The sequence below is a fragment of the Oncorhynchus tshawytscha genome, linkage group LG33 (genome assembly GCF_018296145.1).
Source record: "Oncorhynchus tshawytscha isolate Ot180627B linkage group LG33, Otsh_v2.0, whole genome shotgun sequence".
Classification (NCBI taxonomy): Eukaryota; Metazoa; Chordata; class Actinopteri; order Salmoniformes; family Salmonidae; genus Oncorhynchus; species Oncorhynchus tshawytscha.
This window is the reverse complement of record NC_056461.1, coordinates 33,191,143-33,209,322: the sequence shown is the minus strand read 5'-3', so window position 1 is coordinate 33,209,322 and position 18,180 is coordinate 33,191,143. Positions and strand designations below refer to the sequence as shown.

General features: G+C 43.4%; 1 protein-coding gene across 2 annotated transcripts; it reads left to right on the top strand.

Moving 5' to 3' along the window:
* The first annotated feature begins 2,588 nt into the window (after nt 1–2,588).
* On the top strand, nt 2,589–16,267 carry LOC112231221 (zinc finger Y-chromosomal protein 1). Of its 2 annotated transcripts, none has more exons than XM_042311178.1 (8): nt 2,589–2,612; nt 11,543–11,639; nt 11,836–12,171; nt 12,317–12,466; nt 12,575–12,682; nt 12,837–12,971; nt 13,126–13,272; nt 13,445–16,267. In XM_042311178.1, exons 2-8 carry the CDS (start codon nt 11,573–11,575, stop codon nt 14,722–14,724), a joined length of 2,223 nt encoding a protein of 740 aa, XP_042167112.1. In that variant the 5' UTR covers nt 2,589–2,612; nt 11,543–11,572; the 3' UTR covers nt 14,725–16,267. The 2 variants fall into 2 exon arrangements, with proteins under 2 accessions (XP_042167112.1, XP_024253620.1); XM_024397852.2 differs by lacking the exon at nt 2,589–2,612 and adding an exon at nt 2,995–3,377.
* The last annotated feature ends 1,913 nt before the right edge of the window (nt 16,268–18,180 follow it).

Below are 18,180 nucleotides of genomic sequence, written 5' to 3'. Positions count from 1 at the left end.
TTCACAGATGAAAGCAGGTTCACACTGAGCACGTGACAGACGTGACAGAGTCTGCAGACGCCGTGGAGAACGTTCTGCTGCCTGCAACATCCTCCAGCATGACCGGTTTGGCGATGGGTCAGTCATGGTGTGGGGTGGCATTTCTTTGGGGGGCCGCACAGCCCTCCATGTGCTCACCAGAGGTAGCCTGACTGCCATTAGGTACCGAGATGAGATCCTCAGACCCCTTGTGAGACCATATTCTGGTGCGGTTGGCCCTGGGTTCCTCCTAATGCAAGACAATGCTAGACCTCATGTGGCTGGAGTGTGTCAGCAGTTCCTGCAAGAGGAAGGCATTGATGCTATGGACTGGCCCGCCCGTTCCCCAGACCTGAATCCAATTGAGCACATCTGGGACATCATGTCTCGCTACATCCACCAATCGCTATGACAGGAAGTGGGCGAGCTACGGAATGACTTTGCCCGCAGCAAGAATGTTGTGGCCCGCTACGTGGCCAAATTCTGAGAGCTTGCATTGCTGGAAGACCAGTAGACTATTATTGATTTTTACTTGTACCAGACTGTCTCTTCTCCTCCCATAGGATCCCCGATGGGTAACAATAATACACTGCTCAAAAAAATAAAGGGAACACTAAAATAACAATGAATGAATGAATGAAATAGTCTTATGAAATACTTTTTTCTTTACATTGTTGAATGTGCTGACAACAAAATCACACAAAAATGATCAATGGAAATCAAATGTATCAACATGGGCAATTCAACAGTAACCAAGTGATGCTGAGACTTTGATTTTGTACCAGACTGTCTGGATTACTGACCTTTGCCTGACCCTGAGCCTGCCTGCAGTTCTGTATCTTTGCCCCATCTATCTGGATTACTGACTTCAGTCAGATTATTAAGTCACTTTATTCATAATCCAACATATTATCCACATGTACAATCCAACATGTACTATATCCACATGATATATAGAACCAGTCAAAAGTTTGGACACACCTACTTGCACCACAGACTGTCCAGGAGTTGGCGGATGCTTTAGTCCAGGTCTGGGAGGAGATCCCTCAGGAGACCATTCGACACCTCATCAGGAGCATGCCCAGGCGTTGTAGGGAGGTCATACAGGCACGTGGAGGCCACACACACTACTGAGCCTCATTTTGACTTGTTTTAAGAACATTACATCAAAGTTGGATCAGCCTGTAGTGTGGTTTTCCACTTTAATTTTGAGTGACTCCAAATCCAGACCTCCATGGGTTGATAAATTAGATTTCCATTGATCATTTTTGTGTGATTTTGTTGTCAGCACATTCAACTATGTAAAGAAAAAAGTATTTAATAAGAATATTTCATTCATTCAGATCTAGGATGTGTTATTTTAGTTCCCTTTATTTTTTTGAGCAGTGTATATACATGTAAACAGGAGTAATAGTGACCAGTAGCAGGACAAATGGCTAGATACTAATGGTAATGGCAATCAATAATCAATGAACAGCAGCAGAATGGTAGTAATAAATCTAATCAATAATCATTTAGCAGCAGCGTAGGTGTGAGGGGTGTGTGCATGTGGGTGTAAGTGTGTGGCGTCAGTGATGTGTATGTGTAACATTATTTGAGTAACTGTGGTTTATGACTCGTGACAGACTGCAATATAGTCTTCACTTGATCATAGGTCTCCTGCTGAACCACCCTCTTCTGTGGTTTCTACAACACCCCATCCCTCACAACCTGCCACTAACTCCATACCCCTCCCCTCAACTCGCCCCTCTGCCCGTGCATGCACCACAGCTGCCCGCAAGACACATCTGTATATATGTATCCTTGGGGGTACACTGAAGGTGAGTCTACATCCAACATATTCATGCACACCATAAATTCTACTTGCTTGGTTATTTTTACATGAATCAATACACTGTGCATTAGAAAACAGGACATAGAAGAAGCCACTCATGTACTGGTAGCCATTCTTGATTCCCGATCAGTTTCTTTCTACATCTTTCTACAGGATGAGAATAATGAAGTAACAGAGGAATAAAACCAACCATTAGAAAATTGAACCTGCCCAAAATTAGACAAGAGAAAAAGACATGGAAGGAAGTATTGTGAAGCACCCCAGATAGTTGTGCCATTGGGACTGAAGGAAGACTCCAGTGAGGATTCCCTCTCCGATTTTGAGTGGGAAGAGGAAGCAGTGAAACTCTGCTCTGGACAATGTGATACCCACCTGAACTACTGTAGAACTTCTACTGTAGAACTTCACCTGGAAAAGACTAAAGGATACAGAATTAAAATGACCGGGTAGCATTACCCTGCTCCACTCATATGGGTGGGTTAGTTTTCTGTTCTTTCTTTGCACACAAATCATATAAAGTATTTTGTGTAATACAGTGTGTGACTGTGAGTGGTCTATTGCCTTTAGCTGAGGCCTGTTTTTTCGTATTACAGGTGGTAGAGCAGTAGCCTCTGCACCGTAAAACTGTAAAATCGATGCTGTTCTCTCTCCCGCTACACTATTATTATAGTGTCACGGGTGCTGTAGAAGTACGTGTCCCCTGCTAACAGGTGGGGCTTTGTGCACGGAGACACTTCTTGGGGAATAGGCTACTGTTTGTGTAAGTGTTTTACTGCTTCTACACGAGACCTGGGCTTTTACCGTACACGTGGTAGAGCGTGTCCCTCAGCACAGGAAGAAATCGAGCCCCCTGTCAGCTGGTCTCTCTCTTGCTACATTCAAAATATGTTCTTATCTCAAAAGACATCAAATTGCAGGCAAGAGAGAAGATCAAGGAATATCAACTGTAATAATAAATAGTGTCAAATGACCAAGAAGAAGTGGTCAATCAATGGCAAATATGTAGCCGTGAAGTTAACCTGTAGTGTAAGTTGGTAGTAACAAACCAAGGGTTTTATACAGGGCTAAATATAGATGTAAAATAACAGTATCTTGCTAATTAATGGCGGCAGCAGTTAAAGTTCTCGCAGTTCGTTCTTGATTTTTAGAGACATTCAATGAACCAATACATGAACAAACTAAACCAGTCTTTCAAAAGGTATGCAAAGCAAACAGACGTGGTGTTGAGTCCCTGATCGTGGCCTGCCTGCAATTACCAGTTAGGTTTCCAGACTTCTTCCGCATTTTCCTACGACTTTCGGGCTGTGACGTGAATGCTGACGGCGGCCTTGGTGCTGGCGGAGCTGGGGGCTGTAGCGATTCTGAGTATCAGTGGAGCTTCGAAAGTCTCGGCCCCTCCCTCCCTGCGCCTCAGCGGCCCGCCCAGCTAGCGCAAACTCCCGATTGAATCCTGCCCGAGTCTGGGGAAACCGGACGGCCTGGAAATCGAGCGACGGAGAGAGGCCAACCCGTACTACAAAATCTGGTAAGCAGGTTATCTTGCGCTTTTTTATGTGCACGGAGCATATGAAATGCCTTGCATATGTGATTGCGTTTACATTATTCTATTTTTCTATCTGACAAGCGGAGAAGCGCACGAGGAGTTGGGCCTTTCTTGCTTATTTGGGCCCAGGCCTTAAAGCAGGCCACAATTACGGCCTAGAAAATCCGGGAGGGGATTTTTCTAAACATCGGTAACATTAGTCTGCTAGTCAGATACCCCCACAAAATACAATAGTAGCCACCATGTTCAAATATGATACTGTGCATGCAGTATTATGCAATAGTGGGCAAAATGTTTGTCCAGTGATCTCCAACACAAAATGGCGTACTTCTGTTTTTGAAAACACTGAAGGAAATGGGCGTTAGCTAGTCAGGGTAGCCGCCATAGTTACCTAGCTATAAACCTTTCAGGTGGCTCGCGAAATAGCTACTACATGCATTGATATTGACTATCGGATGGATGTGTGGGCTCTTGCCATGAAACTCATGTTTCCATTTATGTTAGGTAGCTCAAATCTGCCCCAAACAACATTAACCACATTTAGCTAGACGAGCTACTGTTTGATTTATATTAGGTATGACGTAACCATTTTATTACGACCGCCAGATAATTTGGTGAAATGTCCTTATTTTGTTTGCTTGCAGACCTTTAGTCTTAAATGTTTTCTTGCGTAAATATACATTATACCAGTCGTTTTTGTACTGAGTTCGTTCCTGTTTTCATGTTATGCCAGCTAGAGGTTTTGAGTCAGATCAGCTCATTATGCAGCTGCACTGCCTGTCTCGCGCTCCCACACCACTGCTGTCAGATTTGACCATGGGGGTGGGTGAATTGGACGAGAAATTAAACGGCACGTTGCCCAAACCCTTTTTGTCTCGATGCATTTCGGCAAGTAACCACATGGATTCCTTCACATTGCAAGACTATGAGGATTAAGATAGTAATGTTTTTGCATGGCTGAAAACGTCACTCGTTATGTCAAAGCACATTACAACAAAAGTATGATATTTTCATTCCTATCACAGATGTAATAAACCTAATCGCTGCCTATACCCTTCCTCGTTTTGGTTTAGGCAGTAGGCCAAGTAAAATAGCTAGCTAGTTTAGATTGCCCCTAAATGAAGTGCAGACCAATATAATTGATGTCTAGACCGATTGGGACATGGCTACATTTCACAGGATGTGAAATACATGTGCTTAATAATATATGTTACATTGTAGCATGATTGCTTCTTGTTAGAGAGAAAAATATGTTTGAAATTTAGGATTTGAATATGGTAGACTATGGGACAAACTGGCAGGGTGGACCTCAGCCAGGATTTTTCTAAAGCTCATTTCCTGTATTTCTACCAGGGCTGTCCCTGACAAAAAAATAATATTGGTCAACCAAAAGTAGCCTTTTCTTTCGACCAATCAATTTAGTAAAAATGTTTAAACGTGTATTTTACCATTATACAGACACACCCTCCCTATATGTAGGCTACAAACCTTGTCTGATGCTTTAAGCACACTGTTTTATTAAATAATTAAGACACACATATGACTCAAGGGAGCCAGAGATCAAGATAGCCTAACCAGAAGAAAGAAAAAACCTGTTCCTGACCCCCTTCCTCCCACTGCTGCTGGCCTTCGCAGATTCTGGCGCTACGCTCCCGAAGTTGCCAGTAATGGGCTACATTTGGAGTGCCAATTTATTAAACATTTCTACTAATCTGCGTGCCAGTTATGATTTTCATATGCTCGTTTTCATAGAACAGTTTCATTTAATTTATAACAGTCTTTGTATCTAAAAATCATTGTTTGTGGTTAATCGACATTCTATTTAAATTAAAACTCTATAAATCTAAAAGTAACTTTTATTGCCATTGTCAACTATGTAAAAATAGCCTACATAAAGCCAACACATGAAAACATTGCAGCCTGCAGGTAGAAAATATCCGGATAAAAATAAATATCCTATAAATCACATTGGCTACGATTGGCCTGTCTGCAAAGAACTTGAAACATTGTATCAACTGGGTCGCCCAGAATCTCCTGCTAGCAAACTTGAAACATTGCATGAAATATTCTGGGCCCCCTAGTTGCTCCAGACAGACACATCTGTAGGCTATTTGTGCAAGGGATAAGAAGTAATCAAATATTTTATCATGTTTCCACTGGATCAGAACGTTCCATTTTCCCCTTTCATGCTGAGTGGTTATCGAAAGGGAGAGCTGGAAATATTGTCATTATCAATTGATTATAAAAACAGACTTCATTTACTTGCTGTTTGAGGGGGGAAATGGCTTTGAGAAGCTCCACAGCTCATTAGTGGTGGTGAATTAAGGCAATCAGAAATACTCAGACATCCCCAATGGCCACATTTATAGGCCTACATTTGTGTGGAGGCCAGGTAGACTAGTCCTACTTCTATATGCGTAATCGGGTGCTCATCCTTACTAAACTTTGACTGACAGGAACGTTTCAAACAAAAGACGATGAAAAATTGACAGAACTCTTAAATGGAATTAAATAAACAAAAACGTGCTTCTCAAGTGTAGCATAAATTCGGAGTTCTGCAAAACAGATGTCCACTCCGATAATGAGAACGGTAAATGACTAATAATAATAATATATTGAATGCATTTACAGAAATTAGAATAACCAAACACATTCCAGATTAGAAATTATGGGAATTAACGGTAAATGTAGGCTACTACTGGTGATTATATGTAATGGGGAATTGATACACAGAAAACAATGCACACAATGAAATGATGAAACATTGAATACACACAAATTGGCGGGAGTGAGCAGTGCATTCTGGAGAGAGATGTGCCGTGTGCATCTGAGCCACAATCCTCATATTCTTGGACTGGCATCCCTGTGGCCTCCAATTGATTAGTCCACTGAGACTGGCTCAAATCAGACAGGTGCACATCAGACAGGTGTTTTGTGTGCCATGGAAAAAGTATTTATTTGCAACTGCTCAACTAAAAAATTAAAATGTTTTCAATACAGACCCCTTTCGCCATACAGTATTCCACATAAGGCACCCATACCTTATGAAAGTTGCACAGTATACTATTAATCTTGTAATGATTCAAATCTAGTGATTAGAGGTCGACCGATTATGATTTTTCGATACGATTATTGGAGTGCCAAAAAAGCCGCTACTGATTAATCGGCCGTTACATTTTGTTGTTGTTGTTGTAATAATGACAATTACAACAATACTGAATTAATATAAGACATCAATAAAATCGTTTAGCGTCAAATAAATAATGAAACATGTTCAATTTGGTTTAAATAATGCAAAAACAAAGTGTTGGAGAAGAAAGTAATATGTGCCATGTAAAAATGTGTACCATGTAAAATATGTGCCATGTAAAAAAAAAACTTTAAGTTCCTTGCTCAGAACATGAGAACATATGAATGTTGGTGGTTCCTTTTAACATGCGACTTCAATATTCCAAGGTAAGAGGTTTTAGGTTGTAGTTAATATTGTATTTATAGGACTATTTCTCTCTATACCATTTGTATTTCATATACCTTTGACTATTGGATGTTCTTATAGGCACTATAGTATTGCCAGTGTAACAGTATAGCTTCCGTCCCCCTCTTTATCTAACGGGTGGCATCCCTAAGTCTAAATATTCTTGTTACATTGCACAACCTTCAAAGTATGTCATAATTACGTAAAATTCTGGCAAATTAGTTCGCAATGAGCCAGGCAGCCCAAACTGTTGCACATACCCTGACTCTGCGTGCAATGCACGCAAGAGAAATTACACAATTTCACCTGGTTAATATTGCCTGCTAAACTGGATTAGTAGTTATAAGATAAGTTTAATGCTAGCTAGCAATTTACTTTGGCTTCTACTGCATTCACGTAACAGGCAGGCTACTTGTGGAGTGCAATGGTTAGAGCATTGGACTAGTTAACTGTGCGGTTGCAAGATTGGAACCCTGAGTTGACAAGGTGAAAATCTGTCGTTCTGCCCCTGAACAAGGCAGTTAACCCACAGTTCCTAGGCTGTCATTGAAAATAAGAATGTGTTCTTAACTGACTTGCCTAGTTAAATAAAAGGTATACATTTTTTTTTTAAATTTAACAATTGAAACTATTTTTGGGCGCCGATTGTTGTGAACTTGAAATCGCCCCTAATTAATCGGCCGTTCTAATTAATCGTCCGACCTCTACTAGTGATGCATATCTTGACATTTCTGCCATCCATTGTGACGTTCTTTGTTTCACGGAAACATGGCTCTCTGGAACGACGCTATCCGAAGCGGTGCAGCCAGCGGGTTTCTCCACGCATCGCGTGGACAGAAACAAACATCTTTCTGGTAAGAAGAGGGGCGGGGGCGTATGCCTTATGGCCAACGTGACATGGTGTGATGAAAGAAACATACAGGAACTCAAATCCTTCTGTTCACCTGATTTAGAATTCCTCACAATCAAATGTAGACCGCATTATCTACCAAGAGAATTCTCTTCGATCATAATCACAGCCGTATATATCCCCCCCCAAGCAGACACATCGATGGCTCTGAACAAACTTTATTTAACTCTCTGCAAACTGGAAACGATTTATCCGGAGGCTGCATTCATTGTAGCTGGGGATTTTAACAAGGCTAATCTGAAAACAAGACTCCCTAAATTTTATCAGCATATCGATTGCGCAACCAGGGGTGGAAAGACCCTGGATCATTGTTACTCTAACTTCCGCGACGCATATAAGGCCCTGCCCCGTCCCCCTTTCGGAAAAGCTGACCACGACTCCATTTTGTTGATCCCTGCCTACAGACAGAAACTAAAACAAGAAGCTCCCACGCTGAGGTCTGTCCAACGCTGGTCCGACCAAGCTGACTCCACACTCCAAGACTGCTTCCATCACGTGGACTGGGAGATGTTTCGTATTGCGTCAGACAACAACATTGACGAATACGCTGATTCGGTGTGCGAGTTCATTAGAACGTGCGTTGAAGATGTCGTTCCCATAGCAACTATTAAAACATTCCCTAACCAGAAACCGTGGATTGATGGCAGCATTCGTGTGAAACTGAAAGCGCGAACCACTGCTTTTAATCAGGGCAAGGTGTCTGGTGACATGACTGAATACAAACAGTGCAGCTATTCCCTCCGCAAGGCTATCAAACAAGCTAAGCGTCAGTACAGAGACAAAGTAGAATCTCAATTCAACGGCTCAGACACAAGAGGCATGTGGAAGGGTCTACAAGAGGGCCACCATTGTTCCTGTTCCCAAGAAAGCTAAGGTAACTGAGCTAAACGACTACCGCCCGTAGCACTCACATCCGTCATCATGAAGTGCTTTGAGAGACTAGTCAAGGACCATATCACCTCCACCCTACCTGACACCCTAGACCCACTCCAATTTGCTTACCGCCCAAATAGGTCCACAGACGATGCAATCTCAACCACACTGCACACTGCCCTAACCCATCTGGACAAGAGGAATACCTATGTGAGAATGCTGTTCATCGACTACAGCTCGGCATTCAACACCATAGTACCCTCCAAGCTCGTCATCAAGCTCGAGACCCTGGGTCTCGACCCCGCCCTGTGCAACTGGGTACTGGACTTCCTGACGGGCCGTCCCCAGGTGGTGAGGGTAGGCAACAACATCTCCTCCCCGCTGATCCTCAACACTGGGGCCCCACAAGGGTGCGTTCTGAGCCCTCTCCTGTACTCCCTGTTCACCCACGACTGCGTGGCCACGCACGCCTCCAACTCAATCATCAAGTTTGCGGACGACACAACAGTGGTAGGCTTGATTACCAACAACGACGAGACGGCCTACAGGGAGGAGGTGAGGGCCCTCGGAGTGTGGTGTCAGGAAAATAACCTCACACTCAACGTCAACAAAACTAAGGAGATGATTGTGGACTTCAGGAAACAGCAGAGGGAACACCCCCCTATCCACATCGATGGAACAGTAGTGGAGAGGGTAGCAAGTTTCAAGTTCCTCGGCATACACATCACAGACAAACTGAGTTGGTCCACTCACACAGACAGCATCGTGAAGAAGGCGCAGCAGCGCCTCTTCAAACTCAGGAGGCTGAAGAAATTCGGCTTGTCACCAAAAGCACTCACAAACTTCTACAGATGCACAATCGAGAGCATCCTGGCGGGCTGTATCACCGCCTGGTACGGCAACTGCTCCGCCCTCAACCGTAAGGCTCTCCAGAGGGTAGTGAGGTCTGCACAACGCATCACCGGGGGCAAACTACCTGCCCTCCAGGACACCTACACCACCCGATGTTACAGGAAGGCCATAAAGATCATCAAGGACATCAACCACCCGAGCCACTGCCTGTTCACCCCGCTATCATCCAGAAGGCGAGGTCAGTACAGGTGCATCAAAGCTGGGACCGAGAGACTGAAAAACAGCTTCTATCTCAAGGCCATCAGACTGTTAAACAGCCACCACTAACATTGAGTGGCTGCTGCCAACACACTGACACTGACACTGACTCAACTCCAGCCACTTTAATAATGGGAATTGATGGGAAATGATGTAAATATATCACTAGCCACTTTAAACAATGCTACCTTATATAATGTTTACATACCCTACATTATTCATCTCATATGCATACGTATATACTGTACACTATATCATCGACTGCATCCTTATGTAATACATGTATCACTAGCCACTTTAACTATGCCACTTTGTTTACATACTCATCTCATATGTATATACTGTACTCGATATCAGCTACTGTATCTTGCCTATGCTGCTCTGTACCATCACTCATTCATATATCCTTATGTACATATTCTTTATCCCCTTACACCGTGTATAAGACAGTAGTTTTGGAATTGTTAGTTAGATTACTTGTTGGTTATTACTGCATTGTCGGAACTAGAAGCACAAGCATTTCGCTACACTCGAATTAACATCTGCTAACCATGTGTATGTGACAAATAAGATTTGATTTGATTTGAATAATTGAAATGGCCGTTATTCCCAGATCCCAGACTGTAGCCAACCCATCAACGCAAGATGGAACTTTGTTTCCATTCACTGATTTTTATATACTGCAATATTCACCTGAGCTCTGTAAACTGGTCTTCCCTGGCTGTCTGATCCTGCTGGGACACCTGTCACAATCTGATCTGCTAAGATATGATGAACATAGTGTTGTGTACTGACTGTGCACCATGACAGTGTAGCCTGTAGAGCTGTTTATACTATGTCAGAGTGAAAAGTAGGGAATTAGCTAGAGAAACTGACAGATCAATAACGTTACATTGCTATAGTGACTAATATAAAATCACATTGCGTTGTCAAAAAAATGTCTGAATATTGTCCCTCAAATTTTTTGGTCACTGGTTTCCTCGTTTGATTCAGGTCTAGTGTGATTGAGGCAAAAATAATAGCTGAAATTAGTGAGCTGGCTAGCTAACGTTGGCCAACTTTTGACTAGCTCTAATTCTACATCAACTAGCATAAACTAGGCAAGTTAATTTGCTTCTGTTGAAATGGGACAAAAAGGCTACAAAACATTTCCATACACAGAACAGCTGTTAGACGCTGCTATCTGACAGATTGCTAGAGGCTAGAACTGTGGCAGCTATTAGCTAGCTAGTTAGTTCTCTTCAGACAGAACTTCTTGAGAGGGATGAAACATGTCATGTTACATGTCAGTTACACTACTATCTCAGCACTGGGAATACATAATTTTTTTCTGTTAAGTCAAACAACAGTTACCTTGCCAGCTGCATCAATCAAATAAAAAGTAGCCAGTTTCTGCTCTGCTTGCTTTTACAACCTGGAGAAAATGCACAGCAGATGCAGGCAGCAGCACCACCGTGCTGGTCCTATAATAATAGCTCTGCCTTCATACAGCCTGTCCGCACGCTCTGTGGTTTCCGTGCTGTCCTAAATCCTGCCTGCTGAAACCGGCAAACAACCTAACCCAACAGCTCTGATGCTTCTGCATGGTTCTTAAGCACACCTATGACGCTTATAGTATCACACAGCAATGATCAAATGGGGGGAACAAAAATGTAATTTTAGAATATGTTGGGGTCATGTCTCCCCTGTCCCCAGTGAAAGTTGCCCCCCTGTGGTAGACTCATTTTGGTTGCCATTAGGCCCATGTGACTGATTTGACTGGTCAATTATTGCCTCCAGTGCTGCAGTGACCAATGAGGTGTAAGGACAATGGATGAGGACGAGACCAGGCTGGCACTACATTCCCAAGAGCCTAAAATCATTCTCCATGGATCAGGTAATAGCAACATTTTGTTTGCGCATTCAAGTAATTCCCTGTACTGTTTGTTGTTTTGCACAAAAATCTAACATTTCTTCCAAGTTTTTTGTTTTTTGTTGTTATTGTCTGTGAGTGCATGAATGTGTTTTCTGCAGCATGTTTATGTAGGCCTATGCTGAATATATCCAACTGTTCCGGTGTTGATGTGTTCCAGATGAGGGTGGTGCTGCAGGGGAGGAGTTTGTGGTGGAGCTGCAGGAGACTGTGCTGGTGTCGGAAGGGGAGGGGGAGGGAATGGCGGTGCATGGATTTGCTTCAGACGAGCTGGTGATCCAGGATGCTGTTGAGGACGTGGTGTCTGAGTATGTGCACTGTGATGAGGATGAGGATGTTGCCGTGGAGACGTGTGTGATGTCACTGGAGGGGGAGGACGAAGGTGTTGCCATGGGGGACATTCCTGAGGATGTGATGGTCGCAGATGGGCATACCCAGGATGAACTGGACCCAGAACAAGATACAGACGGCTGTGGGGACTACCTGATGATCTCCCGTGAGTACCAGGCTGCTTCTCTCCTCTCCAGTTCTACATCAATACCACTGTCATCTGGCCTCTTTATAAAGAAAACATTACAGTTAAACTAATGACCAGTAGTGAATGGATCTCTCACTCTGTCTCTCTTTTTGTCTTCCTCCAGTGGATGAGGCAGGCAAGATGGTGTCAGACGATGGCACAGAGGTGACTGTGGAGGGAGCCGAGGAGGACCAGGAGGTGGAGAAGGATGAGGACGGCCAGGAGGTGATCAAGGTGTACATCTTCAAGGCAGACTCTGGGGAGGATGACCTGGGTAAGGAGACATATGAATAATGTTTAGTACCTCAGGAAAGAGAGATTCTATAACCTATAATAGTTGATCACCAAGGAGTATTATATCAGTGTGTGGTTGTCTGTGTAGGAGAAACAGTGGACATCAGTGATGGAGACACAGAGGATGTGGCACTGACGGACTCTACAGGCCGAACGCTCCGAGAGAAGATGGTGTACATGTCTCAGGGGGACCATGGTAAGTGATCGTGTGTGTGTGTGTGTGTGTGTGTGTGTGTGTGTGTGTGTGTGTGTGTGTGTGTGTGTGTGTGTGTGTGTGTGTGTGTGTGTGTGTGTGTGTGTGTGTGTGTGTGTGTTTACGGTTGTGTTGTAACTAGTATGTTACCCTGCAGGTTCATCAAAGATATCTGATGAGGTTTATATGGAGGTGGTGGTGGGGGGTGAGGAACCAGTGACCCACGAGCGGTCGTACGACGGCACGGCTCTCAGCAAGGACTTCATGCCTGTGGCCTGGGCAGCCACGTATGGTCAGTAACACACTTTACATACAAACATACAGTTTAATAACAAGGCAGATAATGTCTTCTTGCTCACCTGCCTTCTGTAGTGATAAGTATCTCTGCTCTAGCAGGGGTGAGAGAAGGTGTGCATTTGCATCGAACGTTTGCTGTGTTATTCCAGGTTCTGAGGACAGTGAGAGCTGTGAGAACAGAAACGGTGCTGCCAGTGCTCTGCTGCACATTGATGAATCAGACGGAGCGGACAAGCTCAACAGGCAACGAAACAAGAACAAGAGAACAAGGGCTGAGCCTCGCCAGGTCCAGACAGGTACACAGCTGTCAGATGGGACAAAATAACTATCTGGTACTGATTCTATGGCTTGGGTTTTCACGTTTAATTTTTTGAATACAGACCATCTGTTGTTTTTACACCGTCAAGTGATATCTGTGAGTCATGTATCTGCCCTAATTTTCTTCTCTCTCGCTGTTTCCCACCCTAGCCATCATAATTGGTCCGTATGGCCAGCCTCTGACAGTATATCCCTGCATGCTCTGTGGCAAGAAGTTCAAGTCGCGAGGCTTCCTGAAGCGCCACACCAAAAACCACCACCAGGATGTCCTGACCAGGAAAAAGTACCAGTGCACGGACTGTGACTTCACCACCAACAAGAAGGCCAGCCTTCATAACCACATGGAGGTGCACACGCTGAGCAACAAGGCTCTGTTTGAGTGTGAGGTGTGTGGCAAGGAGTTCCACCAGCAGGCGGCGCTGTTCTCCCATCGACTGCAGCACCACCACCGTGAGCCCAAGAGCCCTGTGCCTTCACAGGCCAACAAGATGCACAAGTGCAAATTCTGTGACTATGAGACGGCTGAACAAGGACTGCTCAATCGCCACTTGCTGGCTGTCCATAGTAAGAGCTTTCCCCACATTTGTGTGGAATGTGGCAAGGGTTTCCGGCACCCCTCCGAGCTGAAGAAACACATGCGCACGCACACCGGCGAGAAGCCTTACTCTTGCCTCTACTGCGACTACAAGTCGGCTGATTCCTCCAACCTGAAGACGCATGTCAAGACCAAGCACAGCAAAGAGATGCCCTTCAAGTGTGAACGCTGCTTCCAGACCTTTGCTGAGGAGGAGGAGTTGCTGCAGCACGGGCTAACGCACGAGGAGGCCAAAACCCACCAGTGTGCCCACTGTGAACACAAGAGCTCCAACTCCAGTGACCTGAAGCGCCACATCATATCGGTGCACACCAAGGACTACCCCCACAAATGTGCAGTCTGCGATAAAGGTTTCCACCGGCCGTCTGAACTGAAGAAGCACTCTGCGTCGCACCGTGCCAAGAAACTGCACCAGTGCCGACACTGCAACTTCAAGATCGCGGACCCCTTTGTGCTCAGTCGCCATATCCTGTCAGTCCACACCAAGGAGCAACAGGCCTCTCCTGAAAAGAACGGATCCAAAAGGACCTTATTGGGACCTTCCCCTGCTTCTGCCTCTGCCAGTGCACCGGTGGCAAAGAAGCAGGTTTTGGTGCCTGGTGCTAGTTCTAGTGCTGCGGGCTTGGCCACAGGGCCCAGGGAGAGGAGGGTGTACCAGTGTCAGTACTGTGATTACAGCAGTGGGGATGCCTCAGGCTTCAAGCGCCATGTGATCTCCATCCACACAAAAGACTACCCCCACCGCTGTGAGATCTGCTCTAAAGGCTTCCGCAGGCCCTCAGAGAAGAACCAGCATATCGCACGCCACCACAAGGACTTGGTGCAGGCAGAGTGATCCTGGCACTGCCCACCCTTCATACCACCAGAACAACACTAATGCAACCACCACCACACCGTAATCAATTGAAAGTGTGTGTGTGAGTGTGTGTGTGTGCCTGCTGCATTAACAGGGAACATCTATTATTTTTACCGCAATGACTCTCAAGCCAACTTTCCTGCAACTGAAAATGAATTTACGTGTACATATACCGGTGTAAGGCCTATGGAATAAGGTGACAAAGCCCTGTACAGACTTGCACTTTATCTGCATGTCCCCCTGCTGGTGACAGTATTGCATGGCAGAATGTGCAAGAGTCGCAGGTCTCTCTGAGGTCTTTGTAGATTCATTGTTTTTACTCCACAGCCACAATCAGTTCTTTATTAAAGTGGCAATTTTTAAGTCTACTTTAACTTGGCACACGACTAAGATAAAATATGATCTACAAGCTGTTTGTATTCACACAATAAAATGGACACTCACCTGCTGAGAGAAAAAGCAGATCCACTGAGCAGAGTGGTCGAGATTAACTCAATTCTAATAGCACTTGCCACCAATTTATTTTAAGAATTATGAATGCAGTAGTCATGAACTCATTAATTATACCTGATGCTTTGAACGCTGAGACACGAAGAGTATGTGTGTTGTATGTAGTTGAGTGCTTGCTTGTGTGTATGCCTGTTGTGAGGGATGTCAGTTAATGTATCTATTGTGCTTCCTGGTAGTCTGACCCACATCTCCCTGTTGTCTTATCTTTGGTATTCTGAGAACTGTCGTTGTTGTTCTGAGGAGAACTGTCTGTCCGGTGAAGGAGTTGACTGCATCATAGCAAATAGCCAAGGCATTTGTAAAAGCTGCAGCTTCAGAGAAGGTTTATTAGTTGATTCGCTTCTTAACACAGTGAGATACTAGATGTGGCCAACCATGCCGTCGGGGTAGAGGGATCTAATATACAGGTAAGCAGTACCAACTCCAACCCATAAACCCCTCTTTATACACATTATTTTACCCCTAATAAGCTTGATTATCAGACACCTAACTGAAGTGTGATGCAGCGCCAGCAAGGCCTTCGGAGTGAGGATGCACACTATCTGGTACCACTAATTCATGACCACAACATTACACGCTCAAAACGTATTGGATGAGAGAGCCATAGGTCCATCCCCTCTGACCTTCTCCATTGGATTTTGAGAAGGAGAGGATGCGAGGAGTATGCGATTGAGATTCTCCCATCTACTTATGTCAGTGACCAGTGAGCGGTATTAGTTCCCTGAAGAGAGATGTAACTCGTGGTATGTTTGTACTCTGGCTTCGACAGTTCCTTCCCCTGTGATCATTTTTAGTTTTTATATTTATTTCATCATCATGAAATTTGTTGTATAGTTCAGTGTAACTAGAATTCTATGGGACGTAAATTATTGTTTTGTACACAAATCTGTAAAAAGTGTGTAGATGTAAACACTTACATAAAAGGAGGAATCAGAACTGTGTTGTTATGGATGTACTTGACGTATTTGTTAAAAAAAGATATGAAAAAAGATAATAAAAGCAAAGTATTTTACCTGCTTGTTTGTCTTTTTAATAATTGACCAATACAGTGCCTTCAGGAAGTACTCATACCCCTTGACTTATTCCATATTGTTGTTACAGCCTGAATAAAACATGGATTTTTTTATTTATTTAATAAAAGTGAAAACATGTTTTTAGACATTTTTGAAAATGTATTGGAAATTAAATACTGAAATATCCAATTGATGTAAGTATACACACCCCTGAGTCAGTACATGTTAGAATCACCTTTAGAAGCGATTTCATCTGAGTCTTTGGGTAAGTTTCCAAGAGCTTTGCAAACCTGGATTGTACAATATTTGCACATTATTATATTTTTTTTTATTTGAGCCCTGTCAAGTTGATTGTTGATCATTGCTAGACAGCCATTATCAAGTGTTGCCATAGATTTTCAAGACGATTTTAAGTCAAAACTGTAACTAGGCCCCTCAGGAACATTGAATGTCATCGTGATAAGCATCTCTAGTGTATATCTGGCCTTGTGTATTAGGTTATTGACCTGCTGAAAGGTGAATTTGTCTCCCAGTGTCTGTTGGAAAGCAGACAACCAGGTTATCCACTAGGATTTTGTCTGTGCTTAGCTCTATTCCTTTTATTTTTTATCCTAAACAACTCCCTAGTCCTTGCCAATGACAAGCATAACCATAACATGATGCAACCACCACCATGCTTGGAAAATATGACGAGTGGTACTCAGTGATGTGTTGGATTTGCCCCAAACCTAATATTTTGTATTCAGGACAAAGATAATTTCTTTGCCACATTTGCAGTTTTACTTTAGCGACTTATTGCAAACAGGATGCATGTTTTGGAATATTTTTATTCCTTAGAGGCTTCCGTCTTTTCACTCTGTCATAACTACAATGTTGTTGATCCATTCTTAATTTTCTATCACAGCCATTTTACTGTTTTAAAGTCACCATGGGCCTCATGGTGAAATACCTGAGCAGTTTCCTTCCTCTCCAGCAACTGAATTAGGAAGGACGCCTGTATGTTTGTAGTGACTGGGTATATTGATACACCACCCAAAGTGCTATTAATCATTTCACTATGCTCAAAAGAATATTCAATGTCTGCTTTTTTAATTGTTTTGCCATTTACTAATGAGGTGCGCTTCTTTGCAAGGCATTGGAAACTTCTGTCTTTTTGGTTGAATCTGTGTTTGAAATTCACTGCTCGACTGAGGGACCTTACAGATGATAATGTGTGGGGTACAGAGATGAGGTAGTCATTCAAAAATCATGTTAAACACTATTACTGCACAAAGAGTGAGTCCATGCAACTTATGTGACTTGTTAAGCACATTTCTACTCCTGAACTTATTTAGGCTTGCCATAACAAAGGGCTTGAATACTTATTGACTCAAGACATTTCTAAAAACATATTTCCACTTTAACATTATGGGGTATTGTGTGTAGGACAGTCAGTGTTGTAAAACTACTTTAAAAAGTAGTTTTTATGGTTCTGTACTTTACTATTTATGTTTTTGACTACTTTTACTTCACTACATTCTAAAAGAAAATAATGTACCTTTTACTCCATACATTTTCCCAGACAGCCAAAAGTACCAGTAACATTTTGAATTCTTAGCAGGACAAGAAAATGGTCCAATTCACACACTTATCAAGAGAACATCCCAGGTCATCCCTATTGCCTCTGATCTGTATGACAATTGGGTAACTTTATCCACCACAGGCCATTGACACAAAATCTCAATTGAATCCATTTTAAATTCAGGCTGTAACACAACACAATGTGGAAAGAGTAAATGGTTGTGAATACTTTCTGAAGGCCCTGTGTGTAATTGTCAACTAATAACTGCAAGGTGTAGGGTAACATTTTCTTTTACAGCTGGGTTTACAATAGGGCATACATGTGATCAGACTTCTAAAGCAGCTTATATTA